Genomic DNA, 17,090 nt, shown 5'->3' with positions numbered 1-17,090 from the left:
GTGACCACCGAAGACACAGCCCGCACGATGAACACCATCCACTCCGGATCACCGACCGACCCCTGCCCACACCACGTCTTCAACAAGGCCGACTCCACCATCGCACCCCAACTCCGGAACATCATCAATGCCTCCTTCTACACCACCACCTTCCCGGAGAGCTGGAAGCACGCCGAGATCAGCGCCCTCCTGAAGAAACCTACAGCGGACCCCACCGATCTCAAAAACTTCCGCCCCATCTCGCTCCTCCCTTTTCCTGCTAAAGTCATCGAGAAGATCGTCAACAGACAGCTGACCGCCTTCCTCGAGACGAACGGATCCCTCGACCCCTCGCAGTCCGGCTTCAGAGCCAACCACAGCACCGAGACCGCCCTCATCGCAGCCACCGACGACATCCGGACCCTGCTCGACAAGAGGGAAACAGTGGCCCTCATCCTCCTGGACCTCTCCGCTGCGTTCGACACGGTCTGCCACCGCACCCTAGTCCAGCGCATCAGCAACATCGGTATCCAAGAGAAGGCACTGGAGTGGATCATCTCGTTCCTCGCCGGAAGAACACAAAGAGTCCGCCTCCCCCCGTTTCGCTCCGAGCCCACCAAAGTCATCTGCGGCGTCCCGCAAGGATCTTCACTCAGCCCCACCCTCTTCAACATCTACATGAAACCTCTCGCAGCCATCGCACGCCAGCACAACCTCAACATCATCTCTTACGCCGACGACACCCAGCTGATCCTCTCCCTCACCAGAGACCCCGACACCGCCAGAACCTGCCTACACGAAGGGATGAAAGACGTCGCTGAGTGGATGAAGGACAGCCGCCTGAAACTGAACTCGGACAAGACGGAAGTCCTCATCCTGGGATCTTTGCCCTCCGCCTGGGACGACTCCTGGTGGCCCCCAGCCCTGGGCACCGCACCCAAGCCAACCGACCACGCACGCAACCTGGGCTTCATCCTGGACCCCTCCCTCTCGATGACCAGACAAGTCAACGCCGTCTCCTCATCGTGCTTCAACACCCTGCGTATGCTTCGCAAGATCTTCCGCTGGATCCCGACCGAGACCAGGAAGACTGTCACCCAGGCACTCGTCACCAGCCGACTGGACTACGGAAACGCCCTCTATGCCGGAACCACAGCCAAGCTACAGAAAAGACTCCAGCGCATCCAGAACGCCTCCGCCCGACTCATCCTGGATGTCCCCCAACGCAGCCACATCTCCAGCCACCTGAGGAACCTGCACTGGCTCCCCATCGACAAGAGGATCACGTTCCGGCTCCTCACCCACGCACACAAGTCTCTCCACGACCTGGGCCCCAAGTACCTCAACGACCGCCTGACCTTCTACACGCCCACCCGCCAGCTACGGTCCACCAGCCTCGCCCTCGCAGCCGTACCACGCATCCGAAGAGCCACCGCCGGAGGAAGATCCTTCTCTTACCTGGCTGCCAAGACTTGGAACTCCCTCCCCATCCACCTTCGGCTGACCCAGGACCATCTCGCCTTCAGGAAACAACTCAAGACCTAGCTGTTCGAGCAGTAGCATACCCCTTCCCCCAAGCGCCTTGAGACCCTCCCGGGTGAGTAGTGCGCTATACAAATGGCATGATTGATTGATTGATTGATTGATTAGGGACAGGGTCAAGACTGATTTGCATATGGCTGGGTCTGAACTGGGATGGCCAAGTGAGCTAAATAATGATGATGGCTTCAACTCAGATCTGTGACTAGGGGTGAGTGTCTGAAAAGTTTCAGCGTTCCATCCATCATCTCTTTGTGTTTGCTTTCCTCGCCCTAAGTCTCAACTGTGGCACTAAGCTGCCACGCCTGACAGAGATCGGACTCTATATTCAGGCGTGTCCTAACTTCCCTGAAAAACATGCCTTTTGATGGCTCCTATCTACTCGGCAATAAGGGTCACATGGAGCTCGACCGCTTTAAGGAAAGCCTAGTCACAGCTGGATTTCTAGGCCTCTCATTGGGTTCCTGACAGCAGCACTACTTGTTTCACCCCTTTCGTGACGGCGACTTCCATGCGCACCCGCTATTCCAACCTTACCCCCCTCATGCCAGTAGGGTTCCCAGTCTTTTCATGGCTGGGGATACGGACCCCACAGAGGATGTGGAACCCACACTGTGTGTACTTTCCAGTCCTCCACCACGCTGGCTGCTGCCAAACATTTTTAATGGGCCCTCTACACCACACACCCATCCCTTTGGCGCCAGGATCAGGAATGACCGGCCCCAATGGCAAGCAACAATCTCTAAGAAGTGGGTTCTCCAAACTGTACAATGGACTTATGCTTCCCATTTCGGAAACCCCACCTCCCTTTCCATCGTCCTCAGAACAGCTAACGGAGGGCCATCTCTCCTTGCTACACCAGTAAGTGCAGGTCCTGTTGGCCACAGAAGCCTTCAAGAAGGTGCTAGCATCATAAGTAGAGCGTGGTTGTTATTACTAATACTGTTTGATGCTGATAAAGGACAGAGGTCGCTGTTCGATACTAGATTTTTACCCTCTCCTTACCTTCCTGCAGAAAGAGAAATTCAAGATGCTCACTTTGGCTCAGGTCTTGTCTGCCTTGAATCCTGGAGACTGGGTGATAATGGTGGAGCACCAGTACGTGAATTTCCACAGTCCATCTTGCAGGTTCACACCACAGGCATTACCTGCTGTTTAAGGTAGGCCAAGACTATTTCCAGTTTGCTTTTCTCCACTTTGGCCTCACTAGTGCCCCTTGGATGTTCACAACAGTAATCGTGCTGGTTGTGGCACATCTGCAGAGGTCACGTAATCGAGTCTTCCCCTACCTTGATGACTGGCTGTTTAATGCGGCTTGTCCCAGGCAGTCATTGCCCTCCTCCAGAATTCTGCAAACCTTCTGAATTCGCTAGTGTTCACTATCAACATGCCAAAGTCACACCTAACTCCTTCTCAAATGCTCCCTTTCATCGTATCCATTCTGGACACAGTGTAGTTCCATGGTCACCCCCCCCCCTCCAGAACTAAGAGTCCATTACATTTGGGCTATGAACTATGATCCCGATATTTCAGCCTCAGTCTTGGATTTCAGGGAGACTGACTCAGAGGTTGCTGGATTTAATGACCTCCTGTATCCTGCTGGTCAAACATGCCATATTGCACTTGCAGGCTCTGCAGTAGGATCTGAAGTCTTAGTGTACACAGCACCAGGGGAATCGCTCCAACCTGTGCCAGATCTCAGGGGAGACTGCAAAAGGTCTGCAGTGGTGGTAGGTGAACCTTGATTGGATCAGCAGCAGACCCCACTCTTTTCCCCATCCTCAGCTGGCAGTGGTGACCAATGCATCTCTTCTGGGTTGGTGCTGCCACCTTAGGAGAGGTGGAGGTCAGAGGACTCTGGTCTCTGGCAGGATCTCAGTCCATATCAACCTTCTGGAGCTGTGGGCTATCTGCTTGGCTTTGAAAGCCTTCCTCCCATCCATCAGGGAAAGGATTGTTCAGATGTTCACAGCCAACACTACCTTCATGTGGTATTGTAACAAACAGAGCAGAGTGGGGTCTTGGCCCCTGTGCCAGCAGGCCCTGCAACTCAGGACAAGACTGCATCATCAGGACATCTTCCTGGTTGTACAGCACCTGGTGGGATCTTTGAACACAAGGGCGGATGAACTCAGCTGTCCATGCCTCATGGACCATGAATAGCACATGCATCTGGAGGTAGCGCAAGGTCTCTTCCAACCTTGGCTCGATCTGTTTGACATCCCTAAGAATGCGCTATGTCAGCAGTTTTGCAGGTTGGGGTTTCTAAAGCGGATCTCGTTTGGGACACGTTCCAATTAGACTGTACCTCTGGAACTCTGGTAGACCTTTCAGCTGATACCACTCCTGCAGCGAGTTCTCAAAAAGATCAGGACAGACTGGGCTCAAGTCATCCTCTTCCCAAAACCGGTGGCTACGGACTGGACATAGAGTTTAGTATCCTGAACTCCTGGGCTTGAGCATTTGCCCTCCTTCAGGCTGCTCCTTCGGGATGATCTCCTGCCACAACAGCAGGGCAGAGTCTTTCACCCGAACCTGCTCACTCTCCACCTTCATGCCTGGAGGTTGAGTAGTGACAGCTGAATATCTTTACTCTTCCAAAATCTGTAATGTTATTCAGGCAGCCAGGTGTCCCTTCACAGAGATAATATAGGTCTGCCATTAAGACAAGTTTGTGACTTGCTGTTCCTCACAACAAGTCGGCTCAGTTACTTTCTACCTGTTGGTGGTGCTTTTGTTCGTGTTATCCTTAGCCCGTCAAGGCCTTTCCCTGGGCACTGTTAAAGTTACCTGTCTGCTATCTTGGCGTTCTTGTGGTTGCCAGATCAGCTCTCTTTAGTTCAGTCTCCCTTTGTGATCTATTTTCATAAGGGCCTACAGCATCTGTTCCTACCTACCCCTTTTGTTATGCCATATCTGATTATTAAGACAGCCTTTTTAAAGGCAATTACGTTGGCTAGGATGATGAGCAAGCTTCACGCTCTTTCTGTTAACCCTCCTTACACCAGCTTCTCCCCCGAGAAATGGGTGATTCAGACCCGGACCACTTAGCTGCCAAAAGTATTGATTCCATGTAGACCAGAACATCATGCTGCCAGCATTTTACACTCCACTCCATCCCTCTAGGGGGGAGGAAAGGCTCCATTGCCTAGACACTAAAAGAGCCCTCTCCTTTAACTTTGATTGTACTAAAGAACACTGGGTCAACGATCAGATCTTCACTGGCTTCACTGAGTGAAAGAAGACAAAGCGGTGCAAAGCTTCACTGGCTTCACTGAGTGAAAGAAGACATGGCAGTGCAAAAACAGACTCTCTCTCGTTGGATTGTGCTCTTCATAAGTTGTAGTTGGTATTGGCTAAGAAACAGCCTTCTAAACGCTTACAGGCTCCTTCCACCAGAACCAAGATGCCCACTAATGTGCTAGCGCATGGAGTGGATGTCCTGGAAACCTGTCAGGCTGCTATGTCGTTGTCACTCTATATGTTTACGAAACACTACTGCCTTGACAGTCAGGTCTTTCGAGACGTCAATTTTGCCTGTTTCTGGCCTTAAGGGCATTTTGGTTAAAACCAGTTCAAAGACCCACCACCCGGAAGGCATTGTTTGGATATCTATTTTAGGTTGAAGAATCAGCAGTTAAAAGTCACTATCAGAAGAACAAGTTACTTACCTTTGATATTGCTTTTTCTGGAACAGACTCTATCAAACCGCATCCTCTCTGTTCTGCGAAAAAGTCTCTTCCCCCAAAAGATCTTGTTAGTTTCTGTACACTGGTTACACGTCATTCAGTCGTGGCTCTGCATTTTTAAAGAAATAATCACAAAAGAAACTGATATCTGTGTGCTGAGGTGGTGCCTCTATGGGCTCTGCTCCTGTCACTTCCAATGCGGAGCCGTAAACACTACGTAGATGCGAAGCTGCTCGACGCTACCTACTAGCGTGCGAGATACTACTTAAGATTTTCTGGATCCATTCTGATGCCTAGAGAATATTATATGGTGAGGGGTCTGCAGTTAGAGTCTCTACCAGAAAAAGAACTACCAAAGGTAAGTAATCTTTTCATCTCTACCACCTCGTAGGGGAGCTGAGATTTAATGGCCAACAAAAGTAAATTATGTGCCAATTCTAAAAGCTATATTAAGTAATATTCAACACGTTTCTCAAACAGATGCATGACATTACGAGAATATAAAAGTTCCTTGCTATTGTGAAGGAAAGTTTCAATTCTATTAAGGACACAGAGTCAAAGATTATGCTTATCTCTTCCATTTATTTGCTCAGCAGCCTTATGGTAAAAAAAAAACATTTTTTTCAAAGACTACAAATCCCAAGAGTCTTTGCAACAATTTAACATAACCACCATTGAGTCAGTCCTATATATCCAACATCAAGAAAAAGTACTTCCTCTTTCTTCAAACTCTGCTTTTCTCTCAGAATTCTGTTTTTCTGGTCTGATCGAAAGGAAAAATCACAAGATAACCAGGGTAAATTCCCGAATCACAATCACGTAGAAAAAACAGTCTTTAACATCTACAATATTGGTAATCAATGAATTGTATGCCAGTTATAGCACCAAAACATTTTAAATCAACACATTGTCAGAGAGTCTTTGTGGAGATCCTTACAGTGACCACAACCAAAAATACTGATCCAACTGAAGACTTCTTAGGATACAGGATGGGTAGCATATTGTATCCAATGGGAAGGGATAATCCTCGCTTCCATGTCCTTAATAGATTTGAAACTTTCCTTCATGATAGCTAGGAAATTTTATATTTTATGTCAGGACTCGAAGGCTCAAATTATGCTAGTTTAAAGCTGGTTCACAACCAGTGAAACTATGCCAATAATTAGTTTAAAGTAAATGGTCTTGAATGTAGACTCAGCAGACAGATCGGCAGCCCTGAGAATATCTTCCTGCAGAGTACCCAAGGATAAAGCTTTAGAGGCCGTATCAATACCTTCTTCCTGTAGGGACCATCTCACCCAACGGGCAATAGTCATTACGAAGACTGGCTTGAAAGGCTTCTTGAGGGAAATGAATAGTTGCACCACGTCCTTGGTCATAAATTCATATGCTCTCAGGCAGCGGACCACACACAATTTTGGATGGCTAGGAAAAGCAGGATAATGAACCACTCTAGTATTGGACTTCATACGACACAAAATAGTAAATGACACTCCTTCCGGTGTAAACATACATGCCATAATGTCGATAGCAGAAACATCAGAAACTCGTTTACAGGAAATGAGACATAACAGAACTGTTAACTTACCTGTTAGCTCCTTACGAGACAAGTGTTTGTTATCCTGCCATGAATGCAGAAATCGGGGTGCAACATTAACCACCTCAAAGGGGGAGTATTTCGGTTCCGGTGGTAAAGATAACCGAATACCCCTCCAAAGGCGACAAACTAGTGGATGTTCCCCTTCTGAGATATCATGAATAGGCATATGACCTGCAGAAATTGCCGATCTGCATGCATTGATGGTGTGATAAGCCAACCCCTGACTCTAGAGCAGAGGTCTTCAAACTTTTGGATGCCGAGACCCCCCTGTCAACATTTTCAAGCGTAAGGACCCCCTCCTGACAAAAATTTCTAAACCTCTAGGTTATGAGGAAAGTGAGGACCAAATTATGCGACAGGCTTGACTAAATTGTGTGAGTAGAAAATGTAAATAATGTTCTGTGATGCTGCGTTTTTTGGGGTAGCATTGCTTTATTATTTAGAATTTTTTTAAACACAGTAATACTGAGGAAAGATTTCACCCCATCAGTACCAGTTTATAACCAAAATACAGCAATTAACATCAGAAAGATGTCTAGTCAACCTCTGTGAAGGGCCTCCCAATCCGCAGGAATAAGCGCTGCCACATTAGAAGCTCACCTGGCCATGGCCGGGAGCAGCAATGGTGCATTCAAACCGTGTCGGTCTTGTGCAGAGTTAAGCAGTTTACCCATGCCGCTTTCCTCTCACCCCCTTCCTTCCATCCCTCTCTTCTCTCCTCTCCCAAACCCGGATCCCTCTCTCACATTGCAGGCAGATGGTTATTAGCCCCAGGACACCTTTTGGTAACAGTAGCGCACTACAAATGTAAATAATAGGCAGAAGCAGGGGATCCACTAGACCCGAACTTCAGGGGGGGTTAACACTCACAGCCAGGGCTTTTCCAAGCACTGGTCGCACACGGTGCAACAGTCTTTCCACCTTCTCCATGAATTCCCTCACTACCACTCACCAACAATACACCTCATCTCTCTATAGCACCTGTCTGACAAACATTTCATTTTTTTTATAGCGCTACTCATAGTTTACTCACACTCAGTTCTGTGATGTGCATGGTACATATTCTTTGTACCAGGCACTTTAACCTTCTGGACTGTGTGGGTGACAAGAGTGCCCATGTGACTGCACGGTGAGCAATGCAACAGTGTGAGAGTAGGGTAAAAGGAGTGACTGCAGGGTGAGTTAGGTGACCATATGAATTTGGGTTCGGCTGTAAGTGCAGAGTGGGACGAATTAGTGCATGGTTAGTGATGGCATTGTTTGAGTGAGCTACAGATTGAGCAGTAAGGGGGGGACAGGTGAGTGAGGTGTCACATGAGTGCAGGGTGAGAAGTGTGCTCGTGTGACTGCAGGGCGAGGTACAGAGTGAACAATGCAAGCAAATTTTTAGTGCAGAGTGATCACTGTGAGAGCAGGGTGAGTGTGTGAATGTTGTGAGTGCATGGTGATCAGTGTGAGTGCATGGTGATCAGTGTGAGTGCATGGTGATCAGTGTGAGTGCATGGTGATCAGTGTGAGTGCATTGTGATCAGTGTGAGTGCATTGTGATCAGTGTGAGTGCATTGTGATCAGTGTGGGTGCATTGTGATCAGTGTGAGTGCATTGTGATCAGTGTGAGTGCATTGTGTTCAGTGTGAGTGCATTATGATCACTGTGAGTGCAGGGAGAGCGGGTGAATGGTGTGAGTGCATGGTGATCAGTGTGAGTGCATTGTGATCAGTGTGAGTGCATTGTGATCAGTGTGAGTGCATTGTGATCAGTGTGAGTGCATTATGATCACTGAGTGCAGGGTGAGCGGGTAATTGATGTGAGTGCATGGTGATTGGTGTGAGTGCAGGGTGAGCGGGTGAATGATGTGAGGGCATTGTGATCAGTGTGAGTGCATTGTGATCACTATGAGTGCAGGGTGAGCGGGTGAATGTTGTGAGTGCATGGTGATCAGTGTGAGTGCATTGTGATCACGAGTACATTATGATCACTGTGAGTGCAGGGTGAGTGGGTTAATGTGAGTGCATGGTGATCAGTGTGAGTGCATTGTGATCAGTGTGAGTGCATTGTGATCAGTGTGAGTGCATTGTGATCAGTGTGAGTGCATTGTGATCAGTGTGAGTGCATTGTGATCAATGTGAGTGCATTGTGATCAGTGTGAGTGCATTGTGATCAGTGTGAGTGCATTATGATCACTGTGAGTGCATTATGATCACTGTGAGTGCAGGGTGAGCGGGTGAATGGTGTGAGTGCATGGTGATTGGTGTGAGTGCAGGGTGAGCGGGTGAATGATGTGAGTGCATTGTGATCAGTGTGAGTGCATTATGATCACTGTGAGTGCAGGGTGAGCGGGTGAATGGTGTGAGTGCATGGTGATTGGTGTGAGTGCAGGGTGAGCGGGTGAATGATGTGAGTGCATGGCGATCAGTGTGAGTGCACTGTGATCAGTCTGAGTGCATTGTGATCACTGAGTGCAGGGTGAGCGGGTGAATGGTGTGAGTGCATGGTGATCGGTGTGAGTGCATGGTTATCGGTGTGAGTGAATGGTGATCGGTGTGAGTGAATGGTGATCGGTGTGAGTGCATGGTGATCAGTGTGAGTGCATGGTGATCAGTGTGAGTGCATGGTGATCAGTGTGAGTGCATGGTGATCAGTGTGAGTGCATGGTGATCAGTGTGAGTGCATGGTGATCAGTGTGAGTGCATGGTGATCAGTGTGAGTGCATGGTGATCAGTGTGAGTGCATGGTGATCAGTGTGAGTGCATGGTGATCAGTGTGAGTGCATGGCGATCAGTGTGAGTGCATGGCGATCGCTATGAGTGCATGGCGATCGCTATGAGTGCATGGCGATCGCTATGAGTGCATGGCGATCGCTATGAGTGCATGGCGATCGCTATGAGTGCATGGCGATCGCTATGAGTGCATGGCGATCGCTATGAGTGCATGGCGATCGCTATGAGTGCATGGCGATCGCTATGAGTGCATGGCGATCGCTATGAGTGCATGGCGATCGCTATGAGTGCATGGCGATCGCTATGAGTGCATGGCGATCGCTATGAGTGCATGGCGATCGCTATGAGTGCATGGCGATCGCTATGAGTGCATGGCGATCGCTATGAGTGCATGGTGATCGCTATGAGTGCATGGTGATCGCTGGGAGTGCAGGGTGAACGTGAAAGTGAAGGCGAGAATGAGAAGTGAGTAGTCTGAGAGCAGGGTGCATTCCTAGAAACTTGAAGCGTAGGGTTTCAGATATAAGTTAAACTATTGCTATAATGGCATTAATCAGGGTTCGAGGATGGAGGAAATAAATAATGTGCTGATCCTGCAACAAACATCCAGTCTAATGATTAGGGTTACCAGCTCATTATTTTGATGGCCCAGAAATAAGCAGTCACCTACAGCTGTATTTTTTGCACTTATCTGTGAATACTTAGATCAGCCAACATAAATAGAAAGCACTTTTAATTGTGTTCTAGGGATGCCTCTGATCCATGACTAATAATTAAAGAGAATAAAGACAAAAAAGTCACATAACTAATTAATACATACATTTTTATTTCTAACTCAATTTAGTGTCAAGAGCAGGTCTCTGCAGGATCTTAAACAACACATAGCAGGCATGTTTCTTTTGATAACCCAACTTTATATTTCTTTTCATTAAATGCATTCTCACACTACAGCAGTAAGTGTAAAAATACAAATGTAAGGAATAGGCAGAGTGGGGGCCCAGGGGGTACTGGAACCATAAAAAAAACTAAGCTTTGGTAATCAGTTAACAAAGGCATGTAAATATGCTAATGGTCTTTAAAGACCTGTGAAAAACTCGGCCCGGAGATAAGACTCCAGACACTGCCCAGCCGATGCCCCAGGAGCGCGAGCTGCACTGCAGCAGCCCGGGCTGAGACACAGGATGGGGAAGGAGGGGGGCTGAAGCCCTGGAGGCCAGGGCAAAAGTGACACTGTGAAGGCGCGACCCCCTTTGCATCGCTCCACGTCCCCCCTGGGGGTCGCGCCCCACAGTTTGAAGACCCCTGCTCTAGAGGAACATCATAATTCCACTTTTTGAATACTCTCACTGGGGCCCCCTTTATGCTGGACCTCCCACTCCTGTAAGAGTGGAGAAAGCCCCCCGCCCACGTCACCCCTTTTTGTATATGACAAATTGATGTGGAGAGCCTCCTCCCGCTCTGACCACTGTCCTCCTGTGGTAATATCGCCACAGCATCCCATACCTGTCGACTGGCAACGGACTCGATGACCAGGTCTGAGGCTGACCCAAAGATGGCTCTGCCATTCCAGGCATGGTTGTGATCAATCAAATACAGAACACCCTGGGTCTACACAAGAGAGTGAAAGAGAAGTGAGTCAGCCAAACGGAGCAAACACTAGGGTGCCAGTGTTCCGAGTGGGAGCGAGATATCCTTCTGCCAAGACCCATCAATCACCCAATGTCATTCATCATCTGGGTTTTGGTACAATCTTTATCAAGGAAAACCGATCTTGACAATTGATCGGAAAAAACCTTGACACATAGAAAGACTACGGGATGACTGGTCACCCTACATAGTACTTGCTGGCGTCCAGAGACTCACTTAAGAAGGTGAGAGGATCAGAAGGGTATAGGCAAAAGGGAGTGAAATGTGCAGCGCAACGAAAATAAGAAAGTGGTGTTCTAAAAATGGCTAAGGTGTACTTATAACAACTTTATTCCTCAAGTCCCCTTGTCATCATTTAAAAAGCAGAATGCTGACGCTCGAGACTTTCAAGACGTCAACCAGAATGGAAGGTCAACATGTTTCTGCCCTCACTAAGATCTAACTGTATCGGGGCATTCTTCAGGACCAGGCTATAAATATATACAGCTGCTGCTACAAAAGTGAAAAATTATAATTGTGCGAAATTATAGTGTAGAAATACTCCACCGGTCATGTCCACCTCGAGGGAAGGAGGCCCCGCTCTATAACAAGGATAAAAAAAACAGTCAATGATGTACATACACCACGACGTCACCAGACACCCCCTGACGAATGGGAATCCCATTCTTCTACAGGATGGGTACTCTCTTTGGATTAGATTAGAGGCGCTGTGCTAACTGTTGGCCCTAGCCAGGGGCGAGTTGAAGTAAATACAAGACTTACGTAGTCGTGGTGTATGTACATCATTGACTGTTTTTTTTTTGTCCTTGTTATAGAGCGGGGCCTCCTTCCCTGAGTAATGTGCCAGGTTGAGGTGAGGGCGACACCCAATTGTTATGGGTAAGTGATAAAACATCTGTAATGTCACCATGTAAGGAGAAATATATAAGCGTTCTGTGACGCTAATATGCTGTGATTGGAAGTGAGTGCAGTGAAGGAGCATTGTTTTGACATACACATAATATTTGTCTATTACAGGTTCCGGTTTATGTATCCATAAAGCATTCGAGGTGGACATGACCGGTGGAGTATTTCTACACTATAATTTCGCACAATTATAATTTTTCACTTTTGTAGCAGCAGCTGTATATATTTATAGCCTGGTCCTGAAGAATGCCCCGATACAGTTAGATCTTAGTGAGGGCAGAAACATGTTGACCTTCCATTCTGGTTGACGTCTTGAAAGTCTCGAGCGTCAGCATTCTGCTTTTTAAATGATGACAAGGGGACTTGAGGAATAAAGTTGTTATAAGTACTCCTTAGCCATTTTTAGAACACCACTTTCTTATTTTCGTTGCGCTGCACATTTCACTCCCTTTTGCCTATACCCTTCTGATCCTCTCACCTTCTTAAGTGAGTCTCTGGACACCAGCAAGTACTATGTAGGGTGACCAGTCATCCCGTAGTCTTTCTATGTGTCAAGGTTTTTTCCGATCAATTGTCAAGATCGGTTTTCCTTGATAAAGATTGTACCAAAACCCAGATGATGAATGACATTGGGTGATTGATGGGTCTTGGCAGAAGGATATCTCGCTCCCACTCGGAACACTGGCACCCTAGTTTTTGCTCCGTTTGGCTGACTCACTTCTCTTTCACTCTCTTGTGTAGACCCAGGGTGTTCTGTATTTGATTATATGTGAATAGGGGATATTCACCCTGCAGGTCTATAAAATCATCCCTAAGACCCCCCAGTAGATTTTTGTTGTGATTGAATGGTTGTGATCAAGCCATCAACAAAGTTCTGTCCAGGCCTCCGGACTAAAAGAGAACTCCTGTGCATACAACAGACCCCTCCGGAGAAGTTGCGCCTCCAGGCTTTGCAGGGCCCGGTAATGCAGTGGGCCCGGGAAGATCGCATGGATCAAAGAAGACAGAAGGCCTACAATCCTGGCCAGATGATAAAGGGGAATTTTCTCCCTGTCCAACATTCTGTGCAATTCACGGTGTATCAGAAGTATCTTTTCCTGGGCAATCGGAGGAACTGTCACACTGTGTCGACCTTGAACCTCAAAAGTTCATGGATTGAGCTGGAATAAATTAAAATTTCTGACCGTTCACTATTGTTAGACCTGGCATCTTTGGCATGGTTTCCCCTGACTTTTTGCCTCTACCTCCTGTATTTTTGATGCTGTGCTGGATTTTGTTTTTGCTGGTTTAGATGCTTCGGGCACTTTGCCACTGCTGATCAGTGTCAAAGTTGCAAGTGCTCCCTGAGTAAATTGTTATTGTAATTGGTTATCCATGATTGGCATATTTGTATTACCAAGAAGTCTCTAGTAAGGTGCACTGAGTGTGCCAGGGCTGGTGATTCAAATACTACTAGTGGGCCTGCAGCACTGATTGTGCCACCCACATTAGTAGCCCTAAAATGTTGTCTCAGGCCTGCCACCGCAGTGCCTGTATGCAGTCTGTGAACTGCTATGTCAACCTGGCCAGTGTCCCCATTGACTAGGCCTAACCCTTCCCTTTCTGTACACATTGGACACCCCTATGGAAGCCTAGGGTACCCCCCTGGGCAGGGTGCAGTGTATGTGAAAGGTAGAGCATGTACTAGCGCAGGTGGCATGCTCTGGTAGTGAATTATAGCCATTTTCGTTTTTCTCTATTGTAAGGTTATCTTACCCCATAGGCTATCATGGGGAATGCTGAGTACAGTAGTCACTCAGGGACACCACCACATCACTCAGGGGCACCACCACATCACTCGGGGACACCACCACATCACTCGGGGACACCAGCACATCACTCTGGGACACCACCACATCACTCTAATACACCACCACATCCCTCGACCCAACCACATCATCACGCAGCACCAAAACAGCACTGTCCTTGCTTGCTACCAACAAGCATTGCCATAGCCAATAGGACTCGCATTAGGAAAGTGTAAGCTATTGGCTTTGTGAATAACAATGCTATTAATTTATATATTTTCAGAGACTATGGGCCAGATGTAGGTAATCTCAATTTACCTATTCTTAACCCCTTCCATGCTGATGATGGCCCCCAGCCGTCATGCACTAGGGGGCTCGCATGCTGATGACAGCTGGGGGCCGTCATAACCCCGCCCGTTCGCGATTCTGCCGCACAGGCGCAGAATCGCGGCCGTACGGAAGGGGTTAAATACCGAATCATACCGATTCGGTATTTAAGAATAGGTAAATGGGATGTAGGTAATTTTTCGTTAAAAATTACCGAATCTGTAAGTTTCGGTAATTACCGAATCGGTATTTACCGATTCGGTAATTGCCATTCATTCCTATGGGCCTCCGGCAAATGCCGAGAATCGGTATTTACCGATTCGGTAATTGCCATTCATTCTTATGGGCCTGGAGGCCCATAGGAATGAATGGCAATTACCGAATCGGTAAATACCGATTCTGTAAAAGGGGAAAACATTGAAGGGTGGCCATTGAAGGGTGGCAGGGTGTCACTTTGACACCCTGTTGCACCCCTCAGTTGTGTATGGGTGCACATGTGGCACACATCATGCCCTAAGGGCATGTATGTCTGCCACATCACACTGTTGGAAAAGCAAAAAAAATGCTTTTTCAAAGGTTTTCATTATTTACCTCCAACTTGTAGTTGGTGGTAAATAACGAATCCTTATCTGAGGAATGCACCAACTTGAGTGCTCCCTACATCCTGGATTCCGAATCGGTACGTTAAGAATTCGGTAGAGATTATTCAAGACCGAATACTTTGATTCGAGTTCACCGTGGCCCTTATCATGGAGGCTACAACCACCATTGTTTAACTGCATGAATTACGTGACTAGACTACTCGTCTGTATCCCAACACTGAGACATACTGCTTTTCTTTTTTTCTTGCCCTGACGAAGTTCACTTCTTGAACGAAACGCGTTGGCTGATGTTTTATTTCCATATGAATTTTTTGATGAGCCTCAATAAAAATCATTTCCCAAAGGAAGAAAATTGACTACGTTGCCTAATTGAATATTACTTATCCACGGTAGTGCACCACTCCACCCATTTTCTAAATTCGGTATTTACCGAATCCTTAAATTACCGATTCGGTAAAATACCGAATCCTAAAAAAATGCCACCTACATCTAAAAAGCCCAATACCGGTCGGTAACGGCCGAAATTCGGTCATTTCGGCCGTTACCGACCGGTATTGGGCGACCTACATCTGGCCCTAAGTCTTATCATTAACTCGATAATCCTTTGACTCAGGGGTTCCAAAGCCAAAGAGATCGCCCTCCCCAGGGATGTGTCTATGGCATCCAGTAGCTCTTCATGAATAGGGAGAAGCGTTTGCTCCTCCTCAACGGACTCCCAATACTCATAAAAAACACCTGCCATGGTTTGATCAGGTGAAAATTAAAGGCAATAGGCATGAATATTGCAAAATAGAATTGTACAAACACAACCAAACCAGGCCACGTACGCTTGAATTTGCCGATTCTTGTTGAACTTTCCTTAGGGGAAAGCTCTGTGGGTGAAAGCACGTATCATGAGCCTGAAGTATGCAGATGTTAAGGAATGCAGCTAAAGTGGTCCTGTGTCTATTCAGCTGTTCACTCTTTACTATGTGCGTGTTTGGAAGGGGAGCGCCCCCTTTATTCAGCCACACGTCTAGCTGAGACATTGTGATGCGTCTGGACTAATAAACAAGAAAGGCCCGCACTGGCGCGGATTAGCGTGCCCGACACTGGAAGCCATGAAGGGCCCACCCATACTGTGGTGTCCCCATACTCACATCGTACGGGCCGCTGAAATCACATCACCGGGAAAAGCCTCTGAGGAGGGAAAGCCACACATTTACACAATAGGACCTAAAAATACCAGCTCATTAGGCATTAATATCCACTATGAAAATAAAGCACTTATCTAGCTGCTGAGCAGCGAAGAAAGAGGAAGTGCTTTTCCTTGATGTTTGGATATATAGGACTGACTCTATGGTTGTTTTGAATGAAATATTTTTTTTCATACGGCTGCTGAGAAAATAAATTGAAGAGATGAGCATAATCTGAGCCTCCGGGTCCTGACATAGAATTACTGTTCATATGCCCCATTCACATTACCTTTTAGAAGCTTAGTTTGGGATCACACATGAGGGCATGTAGAACGAAAAAGAAATGTTCTTGGTAATGAATATTTAAAAAACTGTGCAGCAATCCGTTGTGAGGAAAGAAACAGCATTCATAACTGTAGCACTGCCAGTAAATTGATGCTGTGGTAAGGTGATGCTTTCATAGGCATTTGGGTAAATGCAGCTTCTGCTGTGGCACTGGTCCACAATAATCTGGTGTTCAGAAGAAAACTATTTTTCGAACATAATGAGAAGAAAAGAAAAATTACTCTTTAGGTGTCTTTTCTCCATTATGAGAGGCCCATATTGAAGGAGATAATGACTGTGGTTCAAGCCTCTACAAAAAAAGCCTCAGCTCAGTTTTGCTATGTTTTGTCTCAACCAGTAGATGAATTGAAGCTTGATGAGTCACTGTCAGGTTTGCTGTCAGGTTTGCTTACCAGAGACCAATTTCTGGTTTTTGAACAAATCCACTTATTTAGATGATTTGATTTTGTTGTTAATTTCACAGGCATTTACATGTGGCATGAGGAGGTACCTGCAGTATTACAGAGCGTGTGTTTTATCCACTCCACCTACATTGAGCCTTTTGACTATCAGCTTTGTCTTCAGAAAACTGGGACGCCAGCTTAGGTAATTATTATTATTTTTTTAACAGATTTTATTCATTTTTCTCATTTCTCACAGATATAACATTCTCATGGTCTTGTGGGCAACATATAGAATCGCGCAATCATGCGTCCCTGTGGGTCTACAGCAAATCATAGTCCTGCATCATACTAGATCGTCTATGCTTTCATCTCCTTCTTCGCAAGGAGAATT

General features: G+C 47.0%; 1 protein-coding gene across 3 annotated transcripts in view; it reads left to right on the top strand.

Moving 5' to 3' along the window:
* TUBGCP6 (tubulin gamma complex component 6) overlaps nucleotides 1-17,090 on the top strand; it is a 610,570-nt gene that overhangs the window by 178,839 nt on the left and 414,641 nt on the right. For all 3 annotated transcript variants that reach the window (XM_078678997.1, XM_078679005.1, XM_078679003.1), the window contains one exon: nucleotides 16,780-16,901. In XM_078678997.1, coding sequence (XP_078535123.1) covers nucleotides 16,780-16,901 — 122 coding nt within the window. The remainder of the gene's footprint in view (nucleotides 1-16,779; nucleotides 16,902-17,090) is intronic.

This window comes from Lissotriton helveticus, chromosome 1_1, assembly GCF_964261635.1.
Source record: "Lissotriton helveticus chromosome 1_1, aLisHel1.1, whole genome shotgun sequence".
Taxonomy (NCBI): Eukaryota; Metazoa; Chordata; class Amphibia; order Caudata; family Salamandridae; genus Lissotriton; species Lissotriton helveticus.
Note: the sequence above shows the minus strand (reverse complement) of the source record. Positions and strands in the feature narration are given on the sequence as shown.